Here is a 27,507-nt window from a genome sequence, read left to right on the forward strand (position 1 = left end):
AAATTCAATTCCTTTGTAATATAATCAATGCCTCCAAAAGGCCTTGTCACTGCGAATCAAAATGCTTGGATGTTTTGTCAGTATGGTTGAGGTCTAGCTCACAGAATATGATGTATAAAACTGAGAGAGCAAATTGGGTTTTCCTGCTAAAAAAAAACCCCAAAACAAAACAGAAGACAGAATAGACAAGCATGGTGTTGTTGTATTTTTGTGCTGCTTTTCGCTGATGACACCAGCCAGAGCAAAACATCGGCAAACGCACAGTCACAGCCAGTAGGACCAGGATGTTGCTCGGATCCAGGCAGAAGCTGTTGATCGACGGTGACCAGTTGGTCTTGCTGCATGGGGTCACCAGCTACCAGCTACCAGCAGGACAGCAAGAGCATGTTGCTCTTGCTGCGTGGCTGTGGATCAGTTGAAAGAGTGTGTTGCCCACTTAACGCAGGTTCAGCTGTTTGAATCTTGGCTGTTTTGCTTTGCTTTTGCTGCTGTTTTTCTGGCACAAATGCAGCACAATCCAGCACAAAAACACAACAAAACTATACGTATGCTGTTTTTTTGCAGGGTTCACAGTAAGCGCAGCTTCCAAAGTTTGACGTCTCACACAGTACACTTAAACTACCAAGGAAATGTAAACGATTCTTTATTCTCACACAAAGTAACTTCAACACTTTACTGTAAAATACATCAAAAGTAAATCTATATGTATATAATTTGGCCATAAATTTTCATCCACATTGCAGCGGATATACTGATCTCATGTGATGTCCTCGCACACAACATCCATTGCATGGAACATGACCCTCTGGGCTTGAGCCCGATGTTCACACTCTCCTCCTCCAAGTGGAAAAAAAAAATCTTCAATCGGATTGAGGAAAGGACAGTATGGAGGGACTATAGCTACGTTCCATGAACATTTACCAAATGTCCAAAGGCCTCATTTTTCTGACTATGGACGAATTTTACATAAACATTTGCTAAAATGCACTGAGACACTTTGAGAGATATACAAAGTCAAAAATTCCACTCTATTGTGAATGATTGAAAGCTGCTTTGGGGATTTGACCATGTTATTTTGAGAATGTAATTTCTGTTTCAAGAAATGAGTTAAACCAACAGAGAAAAACTGTAGTAAAGGTTTTTTCACATTTTCAGGAAGTATTTAGCCCCCCATATTAGTATTATAATAATAATAATAATAATAATAATAATATTCCCTTTATTAGTCCCACAATGGGGAAATTCGAGATTCGAACCCAGGCCTCCTGGGGAGGCTGGGTCCTGAACGCGGCGCCTTAGACCACTCGGCCATCCTGGCATTTTGCGAGGAATGGTCCACAAACGCACCACGATAAAGGGGTGGCAGTGTTTTGCTCTGTGCATACTGCAGGTTCAGATCCCAGTGCTGGAAAGGCGTGAGGAATTGTTTGATACAAACCATTTTGGGGGTGGGGAATGAAGGGGGCTTTTTTTTTCGGAATAAAATGTTCAGTTTCAAACAAGTATGTTATGCAATTATCTATCTTCTTTAAAAAATAATGTGTATTAAAAAAAAAACCATCACATTTTAGGGGTGCTCTGATTAAATTAGTCATCCTTCCATCCATTATCTGTACCGCTACCCTGAACTGCTTGCCAGCAAATTGCAGGGGCACATAGACAAACAACCATTCGCGCTCACACTCATACCTAGGGGCAATTTAGACTGTTCAATCAACCTCCCATGCATGTCTTTGGAATGTGGGAGGAACCCAGAGAGAACCCACGCAGGCACGAGGAGAACATGCAAACTCCACACAAGAAGGCCCGAGCTGGAATCAAACCCACGACCTCTGCACTGTGAGCCCATTGTGTTAACCAGTCGGGCCACCGTGCCGCTGATTAAATTTAGTTGATGTGATTTCTTTCATTTTAATTTTTAGAAACACCCACATAAGCAGGAATCAAGTGGTTTGTTACACTAAATGTGTGTGTGTTTGTGTGTGTGTTTGAGCTACAGTCTTTCGTCCCCTACAGAAAACATTAATCATACATATATTAACTCCACAGGTTAAAACATGCAACTTTTATTCGTGATTTTTTTTCTTTGATTTCACTTGATCAGATACCAGAAAATGTGCAAAAAATTAACCTTGTAGTGTTGAAGTTCTGAGCCATTGCACGTACTGTGGCAAAAAAATAATAATTAAAAACAAATAATAATTAAAAACAAATAATAATTAAAAACAAATAATAATTAAAAACAAATAATAATTAAAAACAAATAATAATAAATAATAAATAATAAATAATAAATAATAAATAAATAATAAATAATAAATAATAAATAATAAATAATAAATAATAAATAATAAATAATAAATAGACATGCACATATAGATCGATAGAAACACATACAATAAATCAACCATAAAGTAGCTACTTTTACCTCACGTTTCATCCAACAGCTGGCTAGCTCGTTAGCTCACCTCAAACTCTTTTGTTTGTTGTTTGTTGTATTGTAGCTCTATGACAACATAATGTGATCTTTTGCGTCTCCCTTTCATTTCATTCCTCTCGTTCCAGGCGGAGGAGTCCTGTACTTTTATGGGCCATTGCTCTATGAAGCCAAGGTTTGTGTAATTATGTGCATCATGTCCATTAATCCTCAGCCGGGTGAGCGGTTCAATGGTTGGACGCCCATGGTGCTGTTGGGGAATGGCACTGCACTAACACATGCTTCAAGTCGTTGTGTGTTTGCTTTTGCAGTGTGTCAAGATCAGCATGAAGGAAAAGCGCATTTCTAGAGTACTTTATTCATTACAGGGTTGAATAATAAGTGAGCTTTTTCTTCTGTGTGGGCTCCAAACCATTTGAGCACTGAACGTTGTGTGGTTCAGAATCTTTCAGCTGGGATGAATGGGTTTTTGAGCACATTCTCTGGTCTCCCAGGCCACCTGAATTAGAAGCATTACCACACTCCTGAGTGCACACTTGGATGACATTTTCACTTGGACCAATGCCTCAAGTGCTCATCACAGTAAAGAAATACATTTTGAGGAACCCTTATAAAGCTAAAAAGGTTATCCTTTCATGCTGGATTCCCTTTTTCAGTTTCTCCTCTTAAAAAAAGCACACAAAAAAGAATTGTACTGATTTTATAAACTGCATTTAATGTAATGTACTACCACACTTTGTTTGTAGTCCACTTTATGCTGTTGCATGTGTGTCTTAATGCATTTTTTTTTATTCAAAGTCTGATCACAGCCACTAGAATGGTATTCATCAACACAATTTTTTCAAACTGAGTATTTCTAAAACACACAAAAAACTGTTTTTTTATGTCTTAACATCAAGTCTGTACTTGACCACATAAGGTTAACACTGTCAGATTCACTTTTCTGTTTATTGCAACATTTCAGACAAACTACACAACAATATAGGCAATGTGGGTATATCGGCTCTGGTCGCAACAACAATGTTGGGCTGTTGAGTCTGTGATTTACACAGTCCAAAAACGAGGGCTTGGGCATTGTTACTCTGCATCACAAGTCCTATGCCTCTAGCTTCATTTCCATGGTAACACTGTTGCCATGGAGTCATTGAGACATTTCACAGCTGGCAGCATGTAGTGGCACATTTCAAGAACCAAATCTTTGTGGTCACAACCGCTGAGCGACAGCACTGTGCATACACGGATTCCACATTACATTGCACATGCAGGATTTTGTTAAATACTGAGCTTGGCTATGCATCGATTAGTTACCAGCATACACGTAAACTAATCATGGATATTGAGCCCAAAGGCAGCATGATGGAATACCTGTTACCATGCCAGCCGCACTGGAGCATTGCTGCTTGGACTTTTGTTATTTTCCCAGTCCTTGATGTGGAAATGTGATGCTTAGGTTGATTGATTTTTGACATAGTTTACATGAGTACTTTCATTGAGAAGAAATGCTCCTTTTTCCCCTATACGTTATGTGTGCCATTTGCCCAATCAGATGGAGCTGGGTAGTCACATGAGCGCACACAGCCCTACAAAGATGCAAAGTTATCAAAGTGATTTGTTTACATGAGACATGGGAGAACTCTATCATTACGTTACAGTTAGTCTGCGGCTCAATTCAGACCCAAATACAGAGAAGACAGAAAATGGATAGACAGTAATAAAAAAACAACTGTGTTATGCGCTGTGCCTTAAAAAATGGCATTTCATCCAGCAAGAACCCCCATTTTGAACTTGAGAAGCTTTTGGCCTCTGTTTGCAAAATGTGTTTATGGACTAAAACCACAGCACGTGAATGCAAATTGCATTTGCACACAAGATCTGCACTGAAGATAAAGATGAAAGTAGGCAGAACTCAAGTGTTTTTGAGTAATAAATCAAATAATAACATTGCAGATAAATCAGTTTGACAAACTTAAATATAATCCACTCATATATAATTCTGAAACAATCTGCCTGGTTACTCGATTGTGCTGTTTCATTTCAGTAATTATTTTTTTTTACTAGCAAGCTCTGTTCATATATTTTATATAAAGATCCATGCCCGCTTATTGGCCGTTGTCAGCCACCTCCTGAGAGTTGACATGACTTAACTTAGCTAAATGTCCAAAATATAACCAGTCGCGGTTCATGTGCGCATTCTTGCTCATGTCTGTTTAAGCCTGTGTAAGTGGATTAGCTATCGGCACTGTATTTTTGAGTTTGTGGAGGTGATATATATATATATATATATATATATATATATATTTACTATAGAAATAAAATTGTTTCGTAGAATTGTATTGTATTGTATACTTACACGTACAAAATAAATTATTTAAATGATTAAATCATTATTATTCATTTTATTTCATTTCATTTTTTCCACCTTGAAAAGTCATTCTAAAGTAACAATAATCTTGAGGAAAATTATAGACTACTTTTGGCCACTTCACCTCTGCCTGACATGACTTGTCAGTTGTGACGCCATACAAGGGGCAACGTAAGAATTTCATTCATTAAATTCATTCGTCCTGAGACATCCCTATCAAACGTATATTTAAAAAAAAGTTTATATTGCCCCCCCCAGGTGTTTCAGTTTCAGGTAACCCGAACGTCACCCCGCCTCGTCCCAGGATAGCTCCAACTTCCCCCGTCGATACTACAAGGAAGTCCCACCCTACAACGCAGCCGATTGGATGACAAATAAACCAGCCCGCTAATACTCGCTTCTGGTTGGCTGCAGGCGCTCCTCGCCACTGTGATCTGGCTTTGCGGTTAGGAGTCAGGTGGAACTCACCCGTGGGAGAACAGGATAAAACTTCATATTAGTCCCCGGGAAGTTGTTTTTCCCCAATTTGTACACTTGATGGTTTTGTCAAAGAAAGAAGGAATTTGACAAACCAGCAGTTCGAAATGAAGAGTCTCAAGTACCGGCTGAAAAAGCACGAAGTTAACATCACTGTAAGTGGACTTTTGTTGTTTCTGACGATTGCGACTCCGTCTGTGATAGCTGATTTAGCTTTAGCTGTGTGTTCATGAACAATGTTCACGACAAGTGTAGTTTGACCTCTTCTGCTCAGCCACTACGTCTTGTTCCCACTTTGTTCTCCGAGTCGGTAGAATAGTAAGTCCGTGGAGCACCTGCTTGTTGTTTCGAGCCAGCCACTTGTTGTGTACGTTCACAATTTCCAGATCAAAATTACGACCAAACTTGACTGACCGGTGCTTTCGGTTCGAAGTGGCTCAAAGCGCCCATTTACAGTAGTTGTTTTCTTTTCCCATGGGACATGCTCGCTCGATTTATATGCGCGTTCTCAAGCTTAAATTCTCTCACTGTCCTGCTGTGTGGGCCACATTCAAGGTTTTGCCACAGAGGAAGGTGCAATACTAATACATTAGAAAAGACGACACATGACCTGCATTATTAAATAGGGTCCTTCGACACTATGATGAATACTTACCTGACAAGAATTTTATTGAACAACGTGGCCGAAATGACATACAATTATTTGTTAATCTAGTTCAAAACTCAAAGACATCAATGTCTTTCATATCATTGCTACGCTCTATAGCAGGGGTGGGCAAACCTTTTGATTGGCGGGCCACAATGGGTTCTAAAATTTGACAGAGGGGCCGGACCAGGAGCAGATGGATGGAGTGTTTTGGTAACCTCACCTCATCGGAGCAAAAAAAACAAACATTTAATTTTAAATGGAAGTGAACAAAAGCATTACAACAATATGTATATGTCTTTGAAAAACCACAGTATTTAGAAAATAAAACATTAAAAAGGTATATTCATTTAATTTTTTTCATGTTTGGTGGGCCAGATTAAAACGTTTAATGGGTCGCATGTGGCCCCTGGCCGTAGTTTGCCCACGCCTGCTCTATAGAGTGTATACACATGATAGAAAATCAGCTTGTGTTTCTATCAAAATTAATCTTTAACAAAATAAATATATGAACCAACAAAGTGCTCCAAAATAAAATTCAAAATTGCCCCAGGGGTGGTAGAAAAATCAAAGAAAAAAGCAAAACATGGGATGCGATATAGTTTTTTAAAATTTTTAGTTTTATTTATTTATTCATTTTTAATTTTATTTTTTGAAGCAGTTATCAAACTTCATATCAATGGGCATATATTTTAAACCAACTGTGTCAAACTTGTTTTTTCATTATATGTCACATTGTGGTTATGCTGGTTATAATTATGAAACTGCAAGTAGATAATCGGTTTGGTACATAATATGCTTTAAAAGTCATATTTAACTTCTCACGGTTTACTGTAAAAGAGCAAAATGCAAAATGAGCCGCTCATGTTTTTTAAAAAAAAAAAATATTTATTTTTTTTACCCAGGAACACATTCACTCATATTTAAAATAAAACTTAAACACATTCAATATTTTCTTTTTGGGAAACTTCAGCATCAAAATTTTCTTTGTTTTTGTAAATAAAGGATGCAGAACAATTCAACAGTAACCACTTGATAGGTATGAAATGTATAAGCTGTAAAAAAACAAACAAACAACTAATATACACATTTGTTGTTGCTTTGGCTCCATCTGAGAGCCTAGAGGAGTCTGTTTGAATGCCACGACAAGTTTACATTATGCCAAAAGCGTACCGCGAACCATGCTACCTAGGAGCTGAGCTGCATTGTGTTCGTTTAATGGACAATGTGTGTGGCTGGAGCAGGTGATGGGCAACTGGCAATCCGTGAGCTGCATGGAATCATTTTTGAAAGTATAAATACGCCTTAGCGGCACGGTGGCCCGACTGGTTAGCACGATGGCCTCACAGTGAGAGACAGCAGCGGTCGTGGGTTTCCGGCCTTCCTGTGTGGAGTTTGCGTATTCTCCCCGTGCCTGCGTGGGTTTCCTCCGGGTACTCCGGTTTCCTCCCACATTCCAAAAACATGCATGACAGGTCGATTTAACACTCTAAATTGCCCCTAGGTATGAGTGTGAGCGCGAATGGTTGTTCGTCTCTGTGTGCCCTGCGATTGGTTGGCAACCAATTCTGGGTGTCCCCTGCCTGAAGACAGCTGGGATAGGCTCCAGCACCCCCCGCGACCCTCGTGAGGAGAAGCGGTAAAGATGATGGATGGATGGATGGATAAATACGCTTTATCAAATTCCCAAAAAGACGTTAGCCATGGAAGATTTCCACCTAAGTCGCCACTAGAACATCGAGTACACAAAGAACAGGGATTTTTTTTCTCTTTTTTTTTTCACAAAAACCCTTGACATTTTTTTCAGTGAATGAGGACTTATTACATTTGTTGATTTCATTTTGCTCAACTTAATAGTGTAACAAATGCATATGGTTTGTTAATTGGACAACCGGTTGTGACAGATGACCGTTAACTGCCGTTGACGTCTCACCTGTTACTGGATTGGTCACATGACCTGTGCAAGGGGAACTCGTAGGCACTTCAATGTCAATTTCAGTTGACAACAGTTGGGCTTCCAAGATTAGTCGACTATTCACGAAGTTGACGGTCAAAACCGTTGACAATTTAAATAGTTGTTGAGTCGTTTATTTATATATTTATTTATTTGGCACATTGCTTTTCTCTTGAAACAGCCTTGTTGCTCACTTTTCTCACTGGCTGTATGTGCCAGTCTAGGATGCACATGCGGAGTATTGGTAATTTGGGGCCATGCGTGATGTAAACAGAAGCATTTTGGGTACTGGCCCCTACCTTAGGCACTGTGATGTCATTTTCAGTCAATAGTAAGTGGCAAAATGGCCGCCACATGAATAGGATTAAAAATGTTTTTTTATCCATCCATCGATCCATCCATCCATCTTCTGTACCGCTTCTCCTCACTAGCGTCGCGGGGCGTGCTGGAGCTTATCCCAGCTATCTTCGGGTAGTAGGCGGGGGACACCCTTAACTGGTTTTATTTATTTATTTATTTATTTATTTTTGGACATGTTATAGTGTATACAGTATACTGTAATTAATCTATTTTTCTAATCTCCTCTTACATGGATGCAATTAAACAAACTGTCTTAAAGAGAAATTATAACATTTGCGTGTTATAATTACCGTTTGTATTTTTCTAGCAGTTTATTTGTAAGTAAAGGCAGAATAAAACTCATTCTAGGCTACTGTGTCAAATCAATTCAACCATGTGCTGGTCCATGTATTTATAATCAGTCATGACAATTCTGCACAGTAAAGATGCAGTGGTTTTTTTTTTTTTAGTGCCGTCAATTACCATGACAAAAGGCAGAAAGCTCTGTGTTGGTGCGGGTCCGTATTTCAGAACAAAAGAAACCCGTTCATAAGTCGTGTACAATTATATTCACACAGGAAGTTGTTCCCACATTTTCTGCAGAAATTCCTGTGATGTGTTCAAGCCAAATTCATCCTTCTTTCTGCCCTTTCGCACAACTTCAAAAATCAAATCTGGCTGGCTTGAGGAAAGCTCTGTTTCCGAAACGTGATACTTACAAATCTCATTTGGTTTTGTCTGTGCAGGCCTGCAGCAAAATCCCAATTAAATTTTGGTTAATCATTCGGGCCTGTTCTTGTTGCACAGGTGGCATCCTATCACAGTTCCATTCTGGATTTTAGTGAGAGTGACCCATTATTTCAAAAATGCTTAATTTTATACTCCTGTGGCCATAAAGGTGATTGGAGCACCTGATTCCGACGCCAATTTAAATGATTTTTGGTCAAAATATTTTGACTTCTGCCTACATTTTACTGAGATAATGCAGTATGTTCACAAATTTTACTGTATGATGTTTAACTGTTTGGATTGGAAAATGATTATGACCGTCGCTCATGGTTACAAGTTTAACACTTGGATATATCACATTCCCTTGGGCAAAGACCAACATTGTGAAAGAAGTGAAATCAAGGATAATGCAGTATTGCAAGTTTTGTGGATATGTGCAGCTCCATGCGGGTTAAGCAATTTGCATGAGGTTTAGAAAATAAAGTCAATACATTTTCGTTTTTTTTGTGTGTGTTTGTGGCGTTAGGACTGTGGGAAGGGAGAAATATGATGCCATGTTTGTCGCAACGACCACTGTTTTATGTAATTTTGTAATACCTAATAAGGTAGGTTAGTTTACATAACATACAATTGTTGAATGCTGAAGACTTGGAAAATAAGAGGAAAGGAATTTGTGAGTCAAATTTCAAAAGAAATGTTACAGAATTCAATGTGGGTGCTCTAGAACTGGATAAAAAATATGTTCAGTTACTGAGTTTATCTATTGGTCTGATGCAGACGGCTGAAGGGTTTCATCTCTCACTGGTTCGCTATTTCTCGCTCTATTTGAGTGTAGACAGAGGTGAGTTGAATTGCCCACAATTTTACTTGTATGACAGTACTGTTACTTTAGAATGTCTCTAGTAAACGTTAAATTTTGTTTTCCAACTAATTCCCAGATTAAAAGTATTCTTTGAAAAAAAAAATCACATACAGTACACCAAATCGACACAAATATAAAATGGGAATTTGCAATTTTAGACATTTCCCAAAAATATAAATTCAACTAAAACAATATAAAATTAAGTCTTTACAAAATTTGAAAAACTTGAATGAACTAGAATTGCCCCCACTACTTGAAGTTTCTTTGCTTTGCATCTTAATGTTTGCAATTGTTTTGAAAATGCTTTTAGATGTTGTGTCTTTGCTTTCTGTGATGACATGAGTTGCCTTGGATATGAAATGTGCGAAACAGATAAAGCTGCCTTGCTTATGGGCTCCTTGTAAGTAATCTTCCCGCCACCATCTTTGATCAAAGGTCAAAATTTTATCGCTCAAATTCCCAAGAATGTGTTCACACAATGTCTGAGGCAGTTAATGTTTAGCTTTCATACATTTCCGGAAAAGATTAACTTGGAACATTACCTTGATATAGCATTTCTTTAGCACTGCCCAATATAGCAGTAAAACTACAATCCCTATTTGTATAGAAAAACCGTTATGTACACAATGTTGGATGATCTTGGCCTTAATATGAGGTGCAGGTTGGTTTCATGCCAAAGGGAAAAACGTCTTAGAAGAATGACTAAAGTAAGATGATAAAAGCCAGCCAAATGAAACATGTAACATTGGATGTGGTCTTTTAATTTGAAGCAAATGGTTTCATTTATCAATTGATTTATTTTATTTATTTATTGATTGATTTATTTTTTTTATTATCGTTATTTATTTAATTTTTTACAGAATAGCAACTTGTAACATACGTGTTCACCAGTGATAGTTCATATGGGTCTTTACTTACATTTGACAATATATCGAACTCTCATAAAACATCCGGGCGATGACCGAGGTTCAAGGATGCTGTGTTGGCTTTAGAATGTGTGCTTGGGTGACAGTCTGTCTTTTTAGGATTATTGTCTGGCTCCACGGGGGCCAACCATGAGGTCATCTCCGGTTTGACTCGTCTGTGTTCCCATGCTGTGCAGGCCGGTAGTGGCATGTTTGTAGCTTTTTTTTTCTTTTTTGTTAAACAGCCATGTAGGCTTCTGTTTGCATATTTTAGGCATGTATCTTGTCTTGTCATGCGGCTGACATCAATTCTGTCAATACACACGCGGACTCACACGCACAGTGATGCTGTATGTCGAATATTAAGCGTGCTAAGCAGCAGCACCGGGAACAGTGCGCCCATTTTCTGCTGATGAGCAGCAAACTGTTGTGATTTGGCTCAGACTAAGCCTCATCAAGCTATGCTCTGGGCGTTGTTGTTTTTCCTCTCTTGAAGGATTAAACATACAGGATAAGTGTTCATTTTATCTTTCAGCTGACACTTGTGACAAGTTTGGGCCCGGCCCATACTTGACGCTTGCAAATCTTTGTTGCTCCGTGAAGGTATAAGAAAGAAAGTGGTGGTGTATTGTAGATATTTTTTCACTGATTTTCAATGAACCATGATCCTTCAATCATCAGTTCAAGTTCCATTGTAGTCCTTGTGGAGTTTGGTTTTATTGCCGGGATGTTTATTGAACCACATAACTTCTCTAATAACTTGGCTGTGTGTTTATGCTCTCATGTCTCTTAAAACAGGGTGGAGACTTCTCTTAAATGTTTTTTGTTAGTCACAGGTCTCTTGTTAAGACTTGGGCCGGTTTGTACATGCTTGTTCTCAACTGATCTGTATCTGGTGTCACAGGAATGCGGTAACATAGGAATTAAGGGCTCTTCTTCCTTATCTCTAATATTTGTATGCTGTATATTTATGTTTACTTATTCGCCTCTATGACCATCTTTATATATTGTTTTCTCTGCTGAAATTTCCAACTTATGTGATACTCAGTTTTTCTTTTTTTTTCTAGTTAGAAAATCTAAAATGTCGACGCCTTTTATTTCAGTTAAATCATTGTTTCCCTCATAAATTCCGTACGCGTCCAAGATGGCCGTCGGCTCGCGACTCCAGCGCATTGATCCTCCCAAAAATGCAACTCCTGCAATTTGGCATCTTTTTCTTGGTTAGTTGAAACATCAAAAGAGCATCAAGCCACCAAACTGTGCAAGACATTTTGAAACGCCACAGGGCGCTGACAGTCGTTTGGAGGAAAAAGGAAGCAAAATACATTCATATCAGGCAGGGATGGATATAGCATCGATAGTGATAGACAGAGCCTTCGCTCTAAGTGGCTGCAGTGTTGAAATGACACATTATAAAATGACACGTGGCCCGCATCATAGCTGCATGTCTGATGTTTGTGACAAACCAATTTGCGTCAAAATCGGTAAAGAATTCAATGAGTTAAGAGCAAAGAGGGAGAAGAGGCTCAAGAGCGCATGCATTGCTAGTGGCTAGCTTAGAGCAAGTGAACCCGGAGGTGCTGGCTATTGAAGCGTTAAATTGAACTCTTAAGCAGTCACTTGAGCCCAGCGAGTCAGTTTATTAACATCTTTATCTGCTGGCCTCTCACAGCGATATCCGAAGGGAGTTTGGCCAGTTCTATGCTGCAGAGGTGACGGAAATACGCAGGTTATCAAGGACAAGCAAATTGATTTAAAATTAATCCAAAGGGGTGAATGTTTAAGAAAATGGGTGGATGGATGGCTTGTTGTAAGAACACTTTATGTTGTACTGTTTGACGTACAGCGAGAATTTAAACCAAAGGTTGATGCGGCAATGTTGTTAGGGTGTTGGCATCTTTTCAAAAAAGCGCGTTTGACTACATATGGTGTAGATAAAGCGCTATAAAATTTCACCTCATTTACCATTTACTATTATGACATAATTGGATGTTTCCCATTTGTTTTGTTTTTTTGGTAAATTTTTTTATTTATTTTTTTTAATTTTTTTACTAAAACACGTTTTATGGTGGGACGTCTGATGACTGGTTAGCACATCAGTCTCACCATGGTTCGCGGTTAACCGCTTCCCGATTGCCCGGGGCAAGTGAAATTTGGCCACGGGCAAGGTAAAATTATGGGCAACTTACCCGACCAGGCAAGCATTTTTTAAAGCAGCCAAATATCTTTAATTTCGACGAAAACTGTGGTGTGATCTATTTGTAGTCACTGTATGGTGATGGTTTAACCCAGACACCCCCTTATGTTGAGGTATGGTCCATTGGCCTTATCGGGGGCAACGGGCGGGCGCTACGGGGATCAGTTAGTTCAGTGAATGTCGAGTTAAAGTGAACGTCAATAAATCCCGCAGTATTGGAACTCGCTGTAGTTGCATCCTCATTTGAAGTTTGAAAAACACAACAAAAACCTACGATATTTCGGCCGAAAATTGACAACTTTTAGACAGACTTCTCTTAAGTTGACTACACCTAAGCATTTTTTTGGGTTGAATCTGTATTTTACTTTAGCGATTAGCTCGTTCGTCTCGCCTTGTTTAAAACGCTACTTGTTGGTGGGGTCGTTTATTTGCCATTGTGCAGCTCGTTGCTGCTTCTGTGCACGGACTTGCATATTGTACTAATGCTAATAAACTCCGTACTGCTCTGGCCCAAGATATCTTAGCGCCTAGCTTGCCTACCTGTTTTATTTTTGCGTGCCAGATGATTCCGCTTATCGATTCCGATGTCAAATGCAACAGGTGGATTTTAGTAGTGAACTTTTCCAACATGTCGCCAAGGCAAAATCGCTCTAAACTGTGGCTATATTTCACGGAAAAGATGAAAGGTGATGACATGTTGGGCTACTAAGTCTCTTCACCATTACGCCGCTGATAAAAATGATTAACAATTCATTTAATAATTGACATCGTTTATTTATTTATTAGTTTAGCAACAGAGCCAGAAAGTTTGGGCACATTTCCCCCAAAATACTAAGGTGGAATGCTATGTAACTGTGGACAATTGAGCCTCTGAAATTGGCATTGGAGAAAGAACTCAATCAATCAACTTACTCACGACCAGTGCGCTTCCCGAAATAGTCTTTTGACAGCGTAATCCATAACTCTAGAATATCCTGATGATTTATGGCTTCGCTCAACTTGGAGTGGTGTTTCCAACCGAAAATACACAGACAATAAAAACAGCGCCAAGTGTACTGTGACAAGACGGCCATTACATCTGCTGTAGTGGTGTGGGGGATCGATACTGTTTGAGCTATCTAACATATATAGTCATACTTTTGATACTTCATTCATTTGAGACACTGTACACGTGGAGAAAACTGTTGATACGCCTCTATTAATGAAAGAATTAACCACAGTGGTCACAGAAATAACTTGAATCAAGGGTTGGGTGATATGAGTGTAAATGATATTATAATAATATTTTATTTTCTTCTATCTATTTATACATTGATTAGAAAAAATAACATGAAATAACTACCTGACAAAAATAAAGGCTGAGTTTAGGTAATTGTATTTTAACATATCGCTTACGCCGGTTCAATACCCCGTAAGTCACATTTTGGTGAATTTCATATTTTTCCAAACATCTATTCTATCGGTCAGTTGACACACATGGAGTCATGTATTTTATGAAAATTAATAAATTAAAATTAGACATTGCTTATGAATTGTGGTTCAACAGATAAGAAAAAAACGACAAAAAGGGAAAAGAAAAGGAACAGGCCTGGTCAATGACGAGCAAAAGTTTTTGAGGCATTCAATGCAGTCATCATCATCATCAAATGATTTTATAACTCTCAATGATGCTTCTGCACCTCTCTGAAGATATTTTGGCCTACTCTTCATGAGCTAACTGATTAATTTGATTCGAGTTTGTAGGGTACTTTATCCAAATGGCGTGTTGTGTTTCAGGTCCTTTCACAGATTTAGGTCAGGGCCACTTCATAATAGTGCAATATTTTGCTCTTGGTTATTTTTACCTTTTTATTATTATTTTTTTTAAATTATTATCCTGTTGTTAGACTTATGACTGAGACCTAGCTTTCTGACACTGAGCAAGACATTTCTCTCTTCAAAACATTGATAGTCTTGAGATTTAATTGTACCATGTACAGATTTCAAGACACGCTGTGCCTGAAGAGTTCAGTTAATTCACCACAATACAGTATATCGTACAGCTCCAATTTACAGTGTCTTACTAGAAAATAATTGTGAACTGAAGAGTGCCTGTCTCCCTTTGCTCCATGTCCTAGGAAACATTTGAATTTCAGGCGCTGTGATTTGACTATTTAACACTAGAGGGTACATTTGTCTGCTCTACCAGCAGTGGCTATGCTCTGACCAGCAAGTGGTCCTGCTTATCTCACTGAGATAAGAAGTGAGTTCTTTGTGTGTACCTAGAAACAACTGGTCTGAAAAATCTGGAGTGTGACTCAAAATGTTGAGAATGCATCTTTACCAATTTTTGCTGTCAGAAATGCTCCTCCATCTCTTTTCTCGACAGCTCCATTTGGGGGCTAACAGGGAGCTCGAACCTGACCATAAGGGGCAAAAAGCGGACGGCATTCTGCCCTTACATTGTGATAGCGAGCTCATAGAGAGAGACAACAGACAACCATTCGCGCACATATCCACACCATTAATGAATGGGAATTGAATCCACGCTGCCTGCAGAGATATTAAGCGAGTAAGCCACTATACAATCACTTCCTCTCCTATCACAGATATATTGATTAAAATAAAGCTAGAAAATTTTGCATCATATTGCAAAGACACGTCAGTATGATGCTATTAGGTTTGTCACTATAATTAAAATTGATGTTTTATTTACATGGACACTGTTAGGAAGAAGTCAAGCTGTTGTTCATGTGATGCATGACAGTAACACACCACCAATGCCGCAAGTCGACTACCTTCAAAAGAAAACGTAACCTTACCAAATACTATAGCGACATCAATTGCTTGGCACGCTTCAATTTTGTAGTTGTTTCCTGCAGCGTGTCGTGGTGTAATGTCTTCTTGACTGTGTTTTGGATTTTATTGCCATCACAAATTGTTGCTAACAATGACACAAACACAACGTTGTCCTGAAAAAATGTTGAATTAATAATAATAATTGCACTGACACTGGATTGTATGGCACCTTTTTCCAGCGTTTAGCGCTAGCTGGTAGGGCTGAATGATTGATTGCATTTGTAATGTAATCGAAGTTTGAGAGCCCGGTTTTGAATTCGCAGAGGCTGCGGTTGAAATGGTTATATTGTCCGCAAAGTGGACAGGAGTAAAGGATTCACAGAAGGCTAAGCTAACGCTGCCGTGTCTATTTTATGAGGTTTTGGTTGACGCCATGCGTTGGAGCACATGTGTGAGGAAATGTCTGATAGCTGTCAGACGTGCCGCCTTTGTAAGGCTTGACTTCGACTTCACGCAGAGACGATGGTGTCCGGCTACTTGAGCACTAACAAATAAAAAAGCATCTGTGCATGGTTGTCAAGCAGTCAACTATTCAGAGGATGAATTCAGCCGTATGCTTCGAACCAAAAGACAGATGAAAACATGTTTAATGATGAGACGCCGCTGAGTGGTAATGCCCACTGGCGCTTGATATCATGTCAGAAGTAGACATGATCTTGCTTTTACTACCGGGTGGCGTGTGATGTTCGTAAGTTGAGATCTATTAAGTTTTAATTTTATACATGTATTTTTTAGTTATCTATCCATCTATACCAGAAGTAGAGTGAGTGATTCAAGGAGTGCAGTCTGTTTACATCTCAGGTTTCATTAAATAAAGTGATATGGAGTCAGTGGCAAAGCTACTGATTTGTTTACAATATTGTTGTAATTGTTGTCTGCACTTGAGTTTGTCGTTACAGTTAGTATAGTATACACTTATGTTTACACCGCACCTGTGTGTCAGAATTATGTTGTCATGGTGAATGCTTACGAAGCTGCACATCAAAAATATTTTGTAAATGTATACCTCTAATTGTAGTAGATTAACTTCTTCACGTTAGTTATTGCTTAATTTGCCTTTACCTTCATATTCTATTGTACATAATATATCTGATGTTTATTGTTATAAAGATTAATTGTTGAAAAATGACCTTAAAAATGTATAAAATTAATCACAATCGCAGTTTTTAGATAAAAAAAAAAAAATCACAGTTAGATTATTTTCCATCATTGTTCAGCCCTAGTGATCACGTTAATAGACCTAAATGACTCTCCCGCTGCGCGACCCCTCAGATATGATGCTGGGCATTAGTGCCGAGGAACTCTGTTCCCAGTGGGCGCATGATATCAATTCAACATCACTTAAGTTATTTTTGTCATTTTGATGTTGAAGTGACATCAGATGCGCACAGGGTTAATTTGAAGTTGTTCCTGGCGGCGTAATGACTGACTTGTCTTCCAAACTTTGGGGCCATTTGTTCGGCGTTGCAAACTGTTGCTTCCGACTTTAACAATAAAATGATGTCCTGAAATGGAGTTCAATCGCCAATTAAGGGCGCTAAAAACACACTTCATGACGCTCACACTATATTGTATGGCACCTCTTGTCAGCGTTGGCATTCGGCACACGGTGGCCGAACCTGCAGATGCTGGCATGTGTGATGCTAGCCTCCCACCACAGGTAAATATTGTGAGAAATAGGCTACTCTGTTTGGTCTGTTTGTGCTGCTACGGTTTAAGAGATAGTACCCAGTTGAATTTAGTAACTGACCAACAATAGGAACATAAACAGTAGTTTTTACGGCACAACCAATGGCGGCGCCAGCCGAATCAGCAGATGCTAATTTGCTAACATACCTAAAAACAACTGTGTAGAGAGGGTGAAATTCCGCCAGCCGTCACCATTAGTTGATCAAAGCACTCCTGGCACTTCATAGGGATCGGTAATATCCGACCTGTCCTTCTTGCGCATATCAATATGTTCTTTTCATTAAAGCGAGTGTGAATTCGCTTGGATGGAATGTTAATGGACTGTTAGTTTTATTGCTGCTCTCCACTGTTAGCCCTCCGTGTGGTGCCGCTTCTATCCTGCCAAAGTGGCAGCGTAATTGACAATAGTCACGTGATGTCCGCAGCTCTATAGGCCGTCGAGAGCTGTCAGAGAGCTGTGAGATTACTTTTGAAAGTAGACGTAAATTGCTGTACGCACATTGTTGGTAGAGTCACACAGGCCTTTTTAACAAATCAGGGTTACTCAGGTGTGCTGTTTTAGCCGGCAAAATCACTAGTTTGACTCTGTCGTTTCGTCACATACACCAAAAACACGTGGTGTGATTTGTCTAAAATGTCACTCATGTTTCTAGAGAGAAAAATGGTGTGCTATTATGCACAGTTTAAATTGAAGTATAAAAATGAAAACCATGGCTGTTCATTATTAAGTAGAAATGTGTTTCTTGTCTTATGCATCTTTAACCAAGTCAAAACAATTATAATTGAACGTTTTTTATCGAAATACATAATTATTTGATTGAAATTTTCAATAGGCTATCTGAGTCTGCAACCCTAAACATCTCTGTCAGTGGCATTACACAAACAACGGTAGTTTATCGTGATAGTTTCTGGGGGAAAAAATATGACATGCTTAGATGCCATGGAGTACCATAATAAGCATTTTTAAATGAATATAATTCAGTCAAAACTGATCATCTCCCTTTTGATACAATGCTGGCATTGGATATCAGATTGTTTGGGTGTACCCACACTTACACTCAATTAACACGTGTTTTATTGTCTTTTTAGCGCACACTATTATTGTCTCTCCCCCTCCACCTTGGCCCTTACATTCTCCAACCCTGATGCATTTCATTTGCACACTACATGTCCAGACAGCTGCAAGATTCAAATTGGCAGGTATATCTTGGCGCTCATGAATTAAAGGGTGGAAGGAGAGGGGGTTGAGGGTGTAAATGCCAACAGTCGCCACCAGGAATCATCATTAATCTGAACAGTTTGATTGATTTGTGATTGTGGGAACAGGCAGGTACAATAAACAATACTTGAAAAAACTCACACTGTATTCATGATGATGATTAATGTAGCCAAATGCCTGACATGTATGCAGGCGGAACGTACTGATGGTGTCTGGATTAAGCCGTAAAAACAAAAGGTTTGTTACAGATAACATTTTACTTATCCATCCATCCGTTTTCCCGTCCGGGTCGCGTGTGTGCTTGAGCCTATCCCAGCCTTGCACGAAGCGAACATGCAAACGCCACAAAGGATGGCCAAATTCACGACCTCTGACCTGTGAGAAGGATTTTGGTGCACTTATTTTGCATTAATTGTTTCATTTGACAGGATGTAGTGGAATTCAAATCAAGAATTAAAAAAAAAACAAAAAAAAAACAAGAAGCCTTGCAGACACCTACCATCGCCAAATGTTGCAGAAAGACCCATTTTCCCTCTGAAATAAGTTTTCATGAATTCTTAAATGCTCCTCCCAAAATTAATGTAATGTTTGTTAATGATTTATTAATATGAACATAAAATCAATAAGCTGCCTAACGCTTGGCCCATCAAACTTTGACATTTCGTACCATATGTCATAGATCGTAAATAGATTTATACAGTATGTCTACTATGACTGTTTTCCCCATCATCGTCATAACCTTGTGAAACCACATCTGTAACATCAGTAGTTTGGCAGTGTCAGTTTACATATTAGCCTACAGCTTTATGCTTGTGTCCTGCCAGTAGGCTGTTATTAGATGACTGGCTTTCTATTTGCTGCCAGTGATTTCATCCATCAGGACATTAGAGACCCGTTAGTCCAGCTGGGAGAGGGGCAGGAAACCGAGGTGTTATCAAGAGTTACAGCCTGCACTGAGGGGTTGATAGCATGTGTAAAGGATGACAGCAGCCACACGCTGAAATATTTCCAGGCTAAAAGAATGTGCGGGTAGTTAAACACCTTGGATGTGTCAGGTGATGTTATGCTGCCAAGGTCGCTGTGTTTAAATAGCAACTTGAGATGGTCACATGCTACCCTTAGATGCATGCAAACAAGACAATTATAAAGCTGTCTTTTTAACCTCGATGTGTGCCCCAGTTTTACTTGTCCCCTCATAAAAAAGTTTAGCAATATTTAATTATACCAACACACACACACACACACACACACACACCACCCAAGGTGTTATTAGAGCCAATTACAAGCTCAGTCTTGCAACAAATTCAACTCAAGAGTCAAGGTACCACTGTGTTATTTATATTATTTTTAATAAATCTGTAAAAAAACATGAGCATTTACTAAAGGTCAATTAATTTAAAATGTAAAATCTTTGTTTTGGCCCATGCTACACAGTGTTATGTTTTCCGTTAATGCCTCATAATCCCCTTTTCCACTTCATTGTACCTTCTCCGCTTGCCCTGAATGCACTTGGCTCTGCTCATCCACAGTCGCGGTATTTGATTTTCCACTTCAAAATAGGATGTGGTTGTGAGAAACTGCTCTGACGTTACTAATTTGTGTGTCCGTAATAAATGGGTATTATATGAAACAAGATTTCTCCAAAAATATATTGCTTTTGTATCTATCGCCAGCTCTCCTCAAAAGCATTTAGCTCAGTGGATTTTTTTTCTTGCTAACAGCCCTATTATTAACTACTACATAAACAGACTGACAAACAAATACACACACAATCAACCCGTGTGAGATATTTACGTGATGTGCTCTAAAGTATACTGTGTGGCTAGGTGCCATTTTGGCACCATTGTCTCCATGCTAGGGTGAGCAGCTTTCGTAAATTGACACCCACTTCTTCATATGACATGACATGTGGAGGAGGATTGTGCATGTTTGTGGATCTCAGGGCTGCTCTGTTTACACCACTCCTGAGTAGAGGCCAGTAACACGAGTCCACTCGGACCTGAAAATTGTGTCAGTTAAATACCCTCCTCATCTCTTTCACTCTTATTTTTACGTGTGACTTTTCACTTAATCATGTGAACTCTGAACTCTACGTCTGCGGTGGTATTTGGATGTGACTGCGCTGCAGTCTCAGACAGCCGGTTGTAAAAAAGGCTGACTTTTAACCTTGCTACCGTGGAACTTGGATCACGGGGCTTTGTTAAAGCACCTCTCTCTAGATGCACCGGTCAGCGGCAGCATTTTCCCAATATGCTAGGAGCATCAATGCCAGGTTCCTTTTGAAATGTGCAAAGCTTAATCCCTCTCTGACATGAATATTTTCAGATGGGAACGAGTAAGGGGTATGGTGGGTGTGGTCATGTAAGCAGTGTCTTTTGGATGGCCTTCTTTCGTGCTGGGAGTGGAGACTCTATAGCCATTACTCATGGTGCAGTAATCTGCAGAATGTATTCTTGGCTCCTGTCTTCCAATCAGTCACTATAGAAAGGTTTGCAAGTCAAAAAAAGAGGTAGCCAGTCTGCAGGCTGTCTGCACCACTGCTATTTACCAGGGAGGGGGTGATATTTTAAACCGGAGAGCCCACATATTTACCCCATTGAGCTTGACTGACCTTGCCATTTGTTGGGGGTTAAGGCGCATGAGACCACTGACAGTGAAAAGAAGCTGGGAAAGAGAGAGGCTCTCTTAATAGGCGACCAGCTTCCAGTGTCTCTGCCCGGCAGACTGAAAGCAGTCCAGAGAGGAGAAGGAAGACTGTCAAAAAGAAAACTGAGTAAGGCAACTCGTGTAAGATTTTGACGAGCGTAGCGGAAGAAATTTGGTGGCGTTGAGAAGTAGCCAAGCTGAGCTGACTTTCCCCCCGAGGAGGAGTTGCAGTTGCCGGCCAGGGCAGGTCCCACGGCTGGCAGGGGCTGGCCCTACTGCTTCTCCACCTCCATTTCTTTCCTCCTCTTCCACTCTTCCTTATCCTCCCTTGAAGAATCGACTGCTGCGCAGTGGTGAACTTACAGGTGGAGCCTGTAAGAAACCCAGGAATGCTTGAATATTCCTCAAATGAAGACCACTCCAGAGGATGAGCCTCTGCTGCAACTCTGATCTTTTTTTTTTTTTGCACTCACTGGTTGAGTGCATATAGGAGAATTTTATACTTTTTTTGTCCTGCATTATTGTTTTTTTCAAACCGGAACCCTGGCAACCTTTTCGGTAGCACGTTGCAAGGACCAGCTCCACTCACCCAAGATGAGCCGCTGGCTGAAATGTACCTCCATGCACTTTGTAGGTACTCCTTTCTAAAAACGACTAGAAAATGATTGCTTTAGGTTTAGTTTCATTCTTGTTTAAAAGTAATGCTGTGATTGAGCAAGGCTGAACAGTGATTGGCCGATATGATGACAAAATGGTTCCTAATGAAAAATCCAGCAAACATTCTTACTCGCTGTAATTCACTTCATGTCCAACGAGTAAACACATTTTCTGATTTAACCTGGCTTTGTACGTATCGGTGCTTATTATAACACTGGTCCTTTATATAAAATAACTCATTTGTAGCTTGTAATCACTGCTCACACTTACAAGCAATGTTCCTGTAAAAAACTGTCTGAGACTACATTGCTCATAGTTTTGTTTTGTTATTGTCAGAACACAGACTGGAACAAGTACGATGATCGGCTGATGAAGGCAGTCGAACGAGGGGAAGTGGACAAGGCGGCTGCTGTTCTAAGCAAGAAGGGTATCATCCCAACCAAGCTCGATGTGGAGGGACGCTCTGCGTAAGTAAACAGACACGCACATTTCCATACTCAGACAAGCACACGCCCAGTCAGTCTGTTGACATACAAAAATAGACCCTTTACAAAACACTTGAATGTTCAGTAGCGATACAGGACCAGCAGTTTATTTTCTTGCTCCTCTTTCTAAAAAACTGTTAGCTCAGCTATTAACTGCTTACTCAGAAATAGTTTGACACCTTTCTTTATGACCTCAAAGCGCCATCTCCGTATCTGACCCTCTAAAAATTGCAATAAAATCCTCACGGCTATAGACAAGGTTTCACATTTCATCTTTAAACCTTCATCCAGCTGCCTAACATTTTTGTATCACAGTTGAACACTAGTACAGTGCTTTATATATATCCAACATGTCCCTTTAAATGGCCGTCTGCCTCTGGAGGTCAGTGTAGGAGTTGGTCTCAAGAATTTTTGTGGCCTCTCAAGGCTTGACCACACTTTTGTTTGGGTAGCTCTCACAGGAAATGACTGCCCAAAAATTCATCTTAGATCTGTTGTGGAGTTCACAACATGAACTTAGACAGATGTTTTAGCTCAGATGCAATCTATTATTGGGATGAGTTAACCATATTTTACTTGGTTGCATTTTTGTCAGGGAGCCTCCCAGTTTTCTGCCAAGAAAGCTTGGAAAACATAACTGTTTCATAAAATGAATTCAGTTTAAACTTCAATGTATTGCAATCTCTGGCCTCTTATGTAGACTTTAATAGTTTTTTCACTGTGGAACCTTAGTTTAATCCTTGAAGCATTTCCAGTCGACTGTGTCAATTGCTTTTTTTGGCAGCGTTGCACAAAACAGTAAAATATTCAATATACTATTATAATATAATATTCAAATCTCTCATTATAATGTGCTGGAATTAATCAGGACTGAATGCAGTAACCTTGGTACTGGATTGAATTATAAGAAAAGAGATTGTTCTATTGCTTGGTCTGCCCAAAACAAAAAATGAACCACAACTGCTCCTCAGCAAGTCTACATTTAGTTCAGTGTGCCACACACGGACAAACACGTGTCTATGGCATTCAAGCTGCTGCAAAAGCCGGGAAAGAATGTAGAATGGTGACCGGTGGTTATTAAAGACTTCTCTGTGGGGGAAACTAATTACAAACTGCGAGGCCCATTAATTAAATTTGTCGTATTTGTTTGTCAGTCTGTACTAGTTAATAATAGGGCTGTCCGCAAGGTGGATTAGCATTGAGTAGAAGTAATTAATTTAGGTGGCCAGCTGATTAAACACAGTTAATGCCTGCCATGGCATTAGTTGGCTAATTCGCCACACCTGCTCAAAAAGTGCAGATGTGATTCACCGCTAACAAGGAGTCAGCTGCTCAAATCAATTTGATCGCACTTGGCATGCCAAGTTCAACCTCGTACTCTCTTCACCGTGGTCCCCGTGTTATTCAAGATTCACAGTTTATTTCTTATTTTGACCATATCCTGTATGCCTGTGTTGTCATCAAGGTCAACATTTGATGTTTTCATTTTGTTTTCATTATTATTATCGACCTGTAGTGCTCAATTAACGAATTGGGCACCCCTGGTCTAACAGTTTAAGAATGTTTCTCAACATACAATTGCAAGGAATCACCGTTGATCTGTTGTGTGTTGTGTTTATTGTGATGTTTTGCCGTATGTCGGAGTGGAAGTGTATCTCTGATGGCTGTCAGATGTGTGCCGCAATTGTAAGGGTTGACTTCGGTTTTCGTGTGTCTCCCAAGTTTGAGCACACACATAGACATAAAGGTTTGCTGCTACATGAGCCATGAAAAAAAAAAAAACATCAAAGTTGTCAAGCGGGAATTTGGCCGTATGTTTTGAACCAACAGACAGTCGAAAAGATGTTTAATGATGACATACTGCCAGGTTGAAATGCCCGCTGGCGCTTATTCATTATTGAAATAGATATGAGTAGGTACTATCTTATTTTTTCTACCGGTTGCCGTGTGACGTTACTAACGTTAGGTTGTGCCTTTACAGTATACTATACTTATGTTTACATCACACTTGTGTGGCAGAATCACGTCAAATATCATTGAATATGTAATGTTTGACATCCCAACTACTAGAATGAAGGATGCAAGTATTGATTGCAATTAAATAAAATAGCGTGATTTTTACCAATTCTTCTTCTTGATATAGGCCTTTGTCAACTTTTATCGATGGATAGAAAGCCCGCATTGTTTAGGTATTTGTAGGTATTCATTTAAAAGATTGATTTAATTCATTTTGTTTGCGTTTGAAAGGTCCAACTGTATTTGAATGCACCACATGTCTCGACGAACGTGAGAGATGGCCTGAGTAGCACCAAATTTTTCTTCTCCAATCCCATGATTAAAGGTAAATTGATTACCATCCCTCTGGAATCCCTATTGCCGGTATTTCCTGAAAAAAATCTCACCCCCTATTGGGTGGTTGTTATAAAGTAAGGTCGAGGAGTGTGACATGAATGGCCAAAAATGAATTTTTTCAAAAGCAGCTAAAATGATTATACAGATAAATCAAACCTTCCTGCTGTTTTCTATGACCAATAAAATAGTTCACGTAGCCTTTTATTCGCAAGACATTGTTGTCATTTTCATTGTTTCATATTGGAGCACTTGGTAGCGCTTCCCATCAAATAAAAATACATTTTATCACTTGAACAGCTTCATTAGATTCACACAAAGGTACTTAGTTAAAAAACTGTTTCAAATTACCAATTGTCCATTAAAAAAATAAATCGTGTGACACCACAAATTATTAGATGTTCGTTTAGCAAAAACGCCTGCAGCTGAAATGTGAAAGGCGCAAGAATACACTTAGAAATAGTGAACACATTGAACTTCCGGTTCAACTAACTTAAGTTGTTCCGGTGGAAGTATACTTTTTACATTACATTAATCAATCGTCGGGGTTACCTCGTGGGCTCAACGTGTCATTTTTTGTATAGTGTTGGACTCAATTAAACTGTAGTGTTGCATTGACATTCTGCCAGTTTTTTGCTTACAACTGTTTTTGAAGTTGGTGCATTTTAAAAGTATATATGACTCTTAATGACATGGGCGTGTCACAAAGAGAAGGTAGTCCAACTGCTATTGTTCACCACTCGAAACACTTTCACACACAAACGACAGCGCAAATCTCAATAAGCTGTTTTATTTTATCTCTGCGGTATCTTTGCAATATTGTAAGCAGTCAAAACTGGTGATTGAGTGTAAAGGGAAAAAATGTTGACTCTCAAAGTGGGTCATTGTTTGAGCATCTGGCCTGGTTTCTTTGCATTGGGGAGCAAAATTTAACTCCTTCAGGTGGCTCAACACGTTACATATTTCTCTGACTAATTCTGCTTTGGTCTCTTAAGAGGAAAAAAATAATTTGACATTGCATACATCCATGTTGCAAGGGACTGTAATATAGGAGTTATGAAATCAAATTTAATGCACACATTTGAGACAATTATTGGAGTCTGGGCACATATGTTATTGATGGGGAGAGGTTTGAGTATTTACTCTTGTTAACTGGTCTCGGTCAATCTAAATATAGATACCATATCCCGAAAAACTGCCAACCTGAAAGCTGCCCAAAAATAGCATGAGGGATGGCAAAATGACATCACTGAATGTGTGGTCTTGAAGCCCAGAATATGTTTAGCCTTTTTATGAAGCAGGTTTGTTGCATGTATCTGTTTACCACTTTTATGTATATCTTTATGTTCCGTTATTAACATTCTTGGCAGCACTGTGGTGTCTTAACATTCTTTGTGTGGAGTCAAATGACTTGTATACCCCTGAGCCCCCCCCTAACTAGTTTCTGCTTCTGAGGTGTTTACTCAGTGAGGTGGGGACCCTCCAGTGCTCCCTCCTAGAACTAGCCTCTCTGCGCCATCATCACTGCTTTTAATACTCATATGGGTGTTGAGGTGACAGCCATGCTGTCGCCTTGGCAGATACCGTGGGCTTAGTGTATAAACAGATTCATGTGACTTGATGTGTTATGGACTAAGGTCAGTTTACGCAGTACAAATGCTTTACAGAGCAGCCAGTGGTCACTTTACTGCTTTGTGTTAAGTCATTGCAGCGAGTCAAAAGACTTTACTGCGCAAAGTGGTTGTCAAAGAAATGTAAGACCGTTGTGCTTTGGATCTCATCATTGTATTCCACCAGAATAATTTTCATATGGCTTCCTTAAAAGGAGGACAAACAAAGAGTTCATAAACTTGACAACGTGCAGGAGATTATACAACATGTACACACATTGAAAGTGACAGCTGTCAGGTAGTCTTCCTTGTTGCCATGGCTTCATCACGGATCATGTCGTTGTGTATCCCCAAGGTTTCATCTGGCTGCAACACGAGGACACTTGGACTGTCTCAATCTCATCCTGTCACATGGAGCTGATGTCACTGCAACTGATGCCACTGGTGAGTCCCTGCTTAGTGACATCAATATACTACCGTACTTCTGGACAGTGTTTTGACACTGATGAACAGGGCAATTATACCCAGGCATACCTGGAAGAGTCTGTGGCTCTTTGGCTGAGTGTGTCAGATTTTCTTCTTTGATCTTGTACGGCCTCCTTAATAGGCCTTAAGTGACTCCGGTGCATCAAACGATATTTCACGCTCACCCTTATTCACAGTTACCTGCTGTGACAGTTAACAGTATAATGAACAAGTGTTAATATACCATCCCAGGTGTTTTCATTCTTATTTTCCCCTATATTATATATCATGCGTCGTCGCATTGCTGAGGGTAATATTTCCTCTTATTTTACAGCTTCGTTTTCCTTTAAACACACTATTACTGTGGACTAAAGTAACGACTGCCGCTCAGAAAATACTTTTATAATCAGGGTATTGATGGTGGTTTAATTACTTCCTTTTTGTGATTTAACACTCTAGGTAAAAATGTTCTTCATCTAGCTTCAAGAAATGGTCATTCGCTGTGTGTGCAAAAACTCCTTCAGGTAGAGTGATTTTTGGTCTTATTTTAACTTCCTCATTTGTACCATGTGTAGGTAAAATGTTTTTTGTCAGTCCATTCCTTTTCCTGTTGATGTACACTCTCTACCGGGTACACATGC

The 27,507-nt window shown here is 39.5% G+C and overlaps 1 protein-coding gene across 3 annotated transcripts in view; it reads left to right on the forward strand.

Moving 5' to 3' along the window:
- Window positions 1-5,234: 5,234 nt before the first annotated feature.
- Window positions 5,235-27,507, forward strand: part of uacab (uveal autoantigen with coiled-coil domains and ankyrin repeats b) — a 37,114-nt gene continuing 14,841 nt past the window's right edge. For all 3 annotated transcript variants that reach the window (XM_088296428.1, XM_088296430.1, XM_088296429.1), the window contains exons 1-4: window positions 5,235-5,431; window positions 22,294-22,424; window positions 26,757-26,845; window positions 27,326-27,390. In XM_088296428.1, the coding sequence (XP_088152554.1) occupies window positions 5,384-5,431; window positions 22,294-22,424; window positions 26,757-26,845; window positions 27,326-27,390 (333 nt within the window). In that variant the 5' untranslated portion in view covers window positions 5,235-5,383. The remainder of the gene's footprint in view (window positions 5,432-22,293; window positions 22,425-26,756; window positions 26,846-27,325; window positions 27,391-27,507) is intronic.

The sequence above is a fragment of the Idiotropiscis lumnitzeri genome, chromosome 5 (assembly GCF_059441095.1).
Source record: "Idiotropiscis lumnitzeri isolate Australia: NSW breed Sydney's pygmy pipehorse chromosome 5, RoL_Ilum_1.0, whole genome shotgun sequence".
NCBI classification, from domain to species: Eukaryota; Metazoa; Chordata; class Actinopteri; order Syngnathiformes; family Syngnathidae; genus Idiotropiscis; species Idiotropiscis lumnitzeri.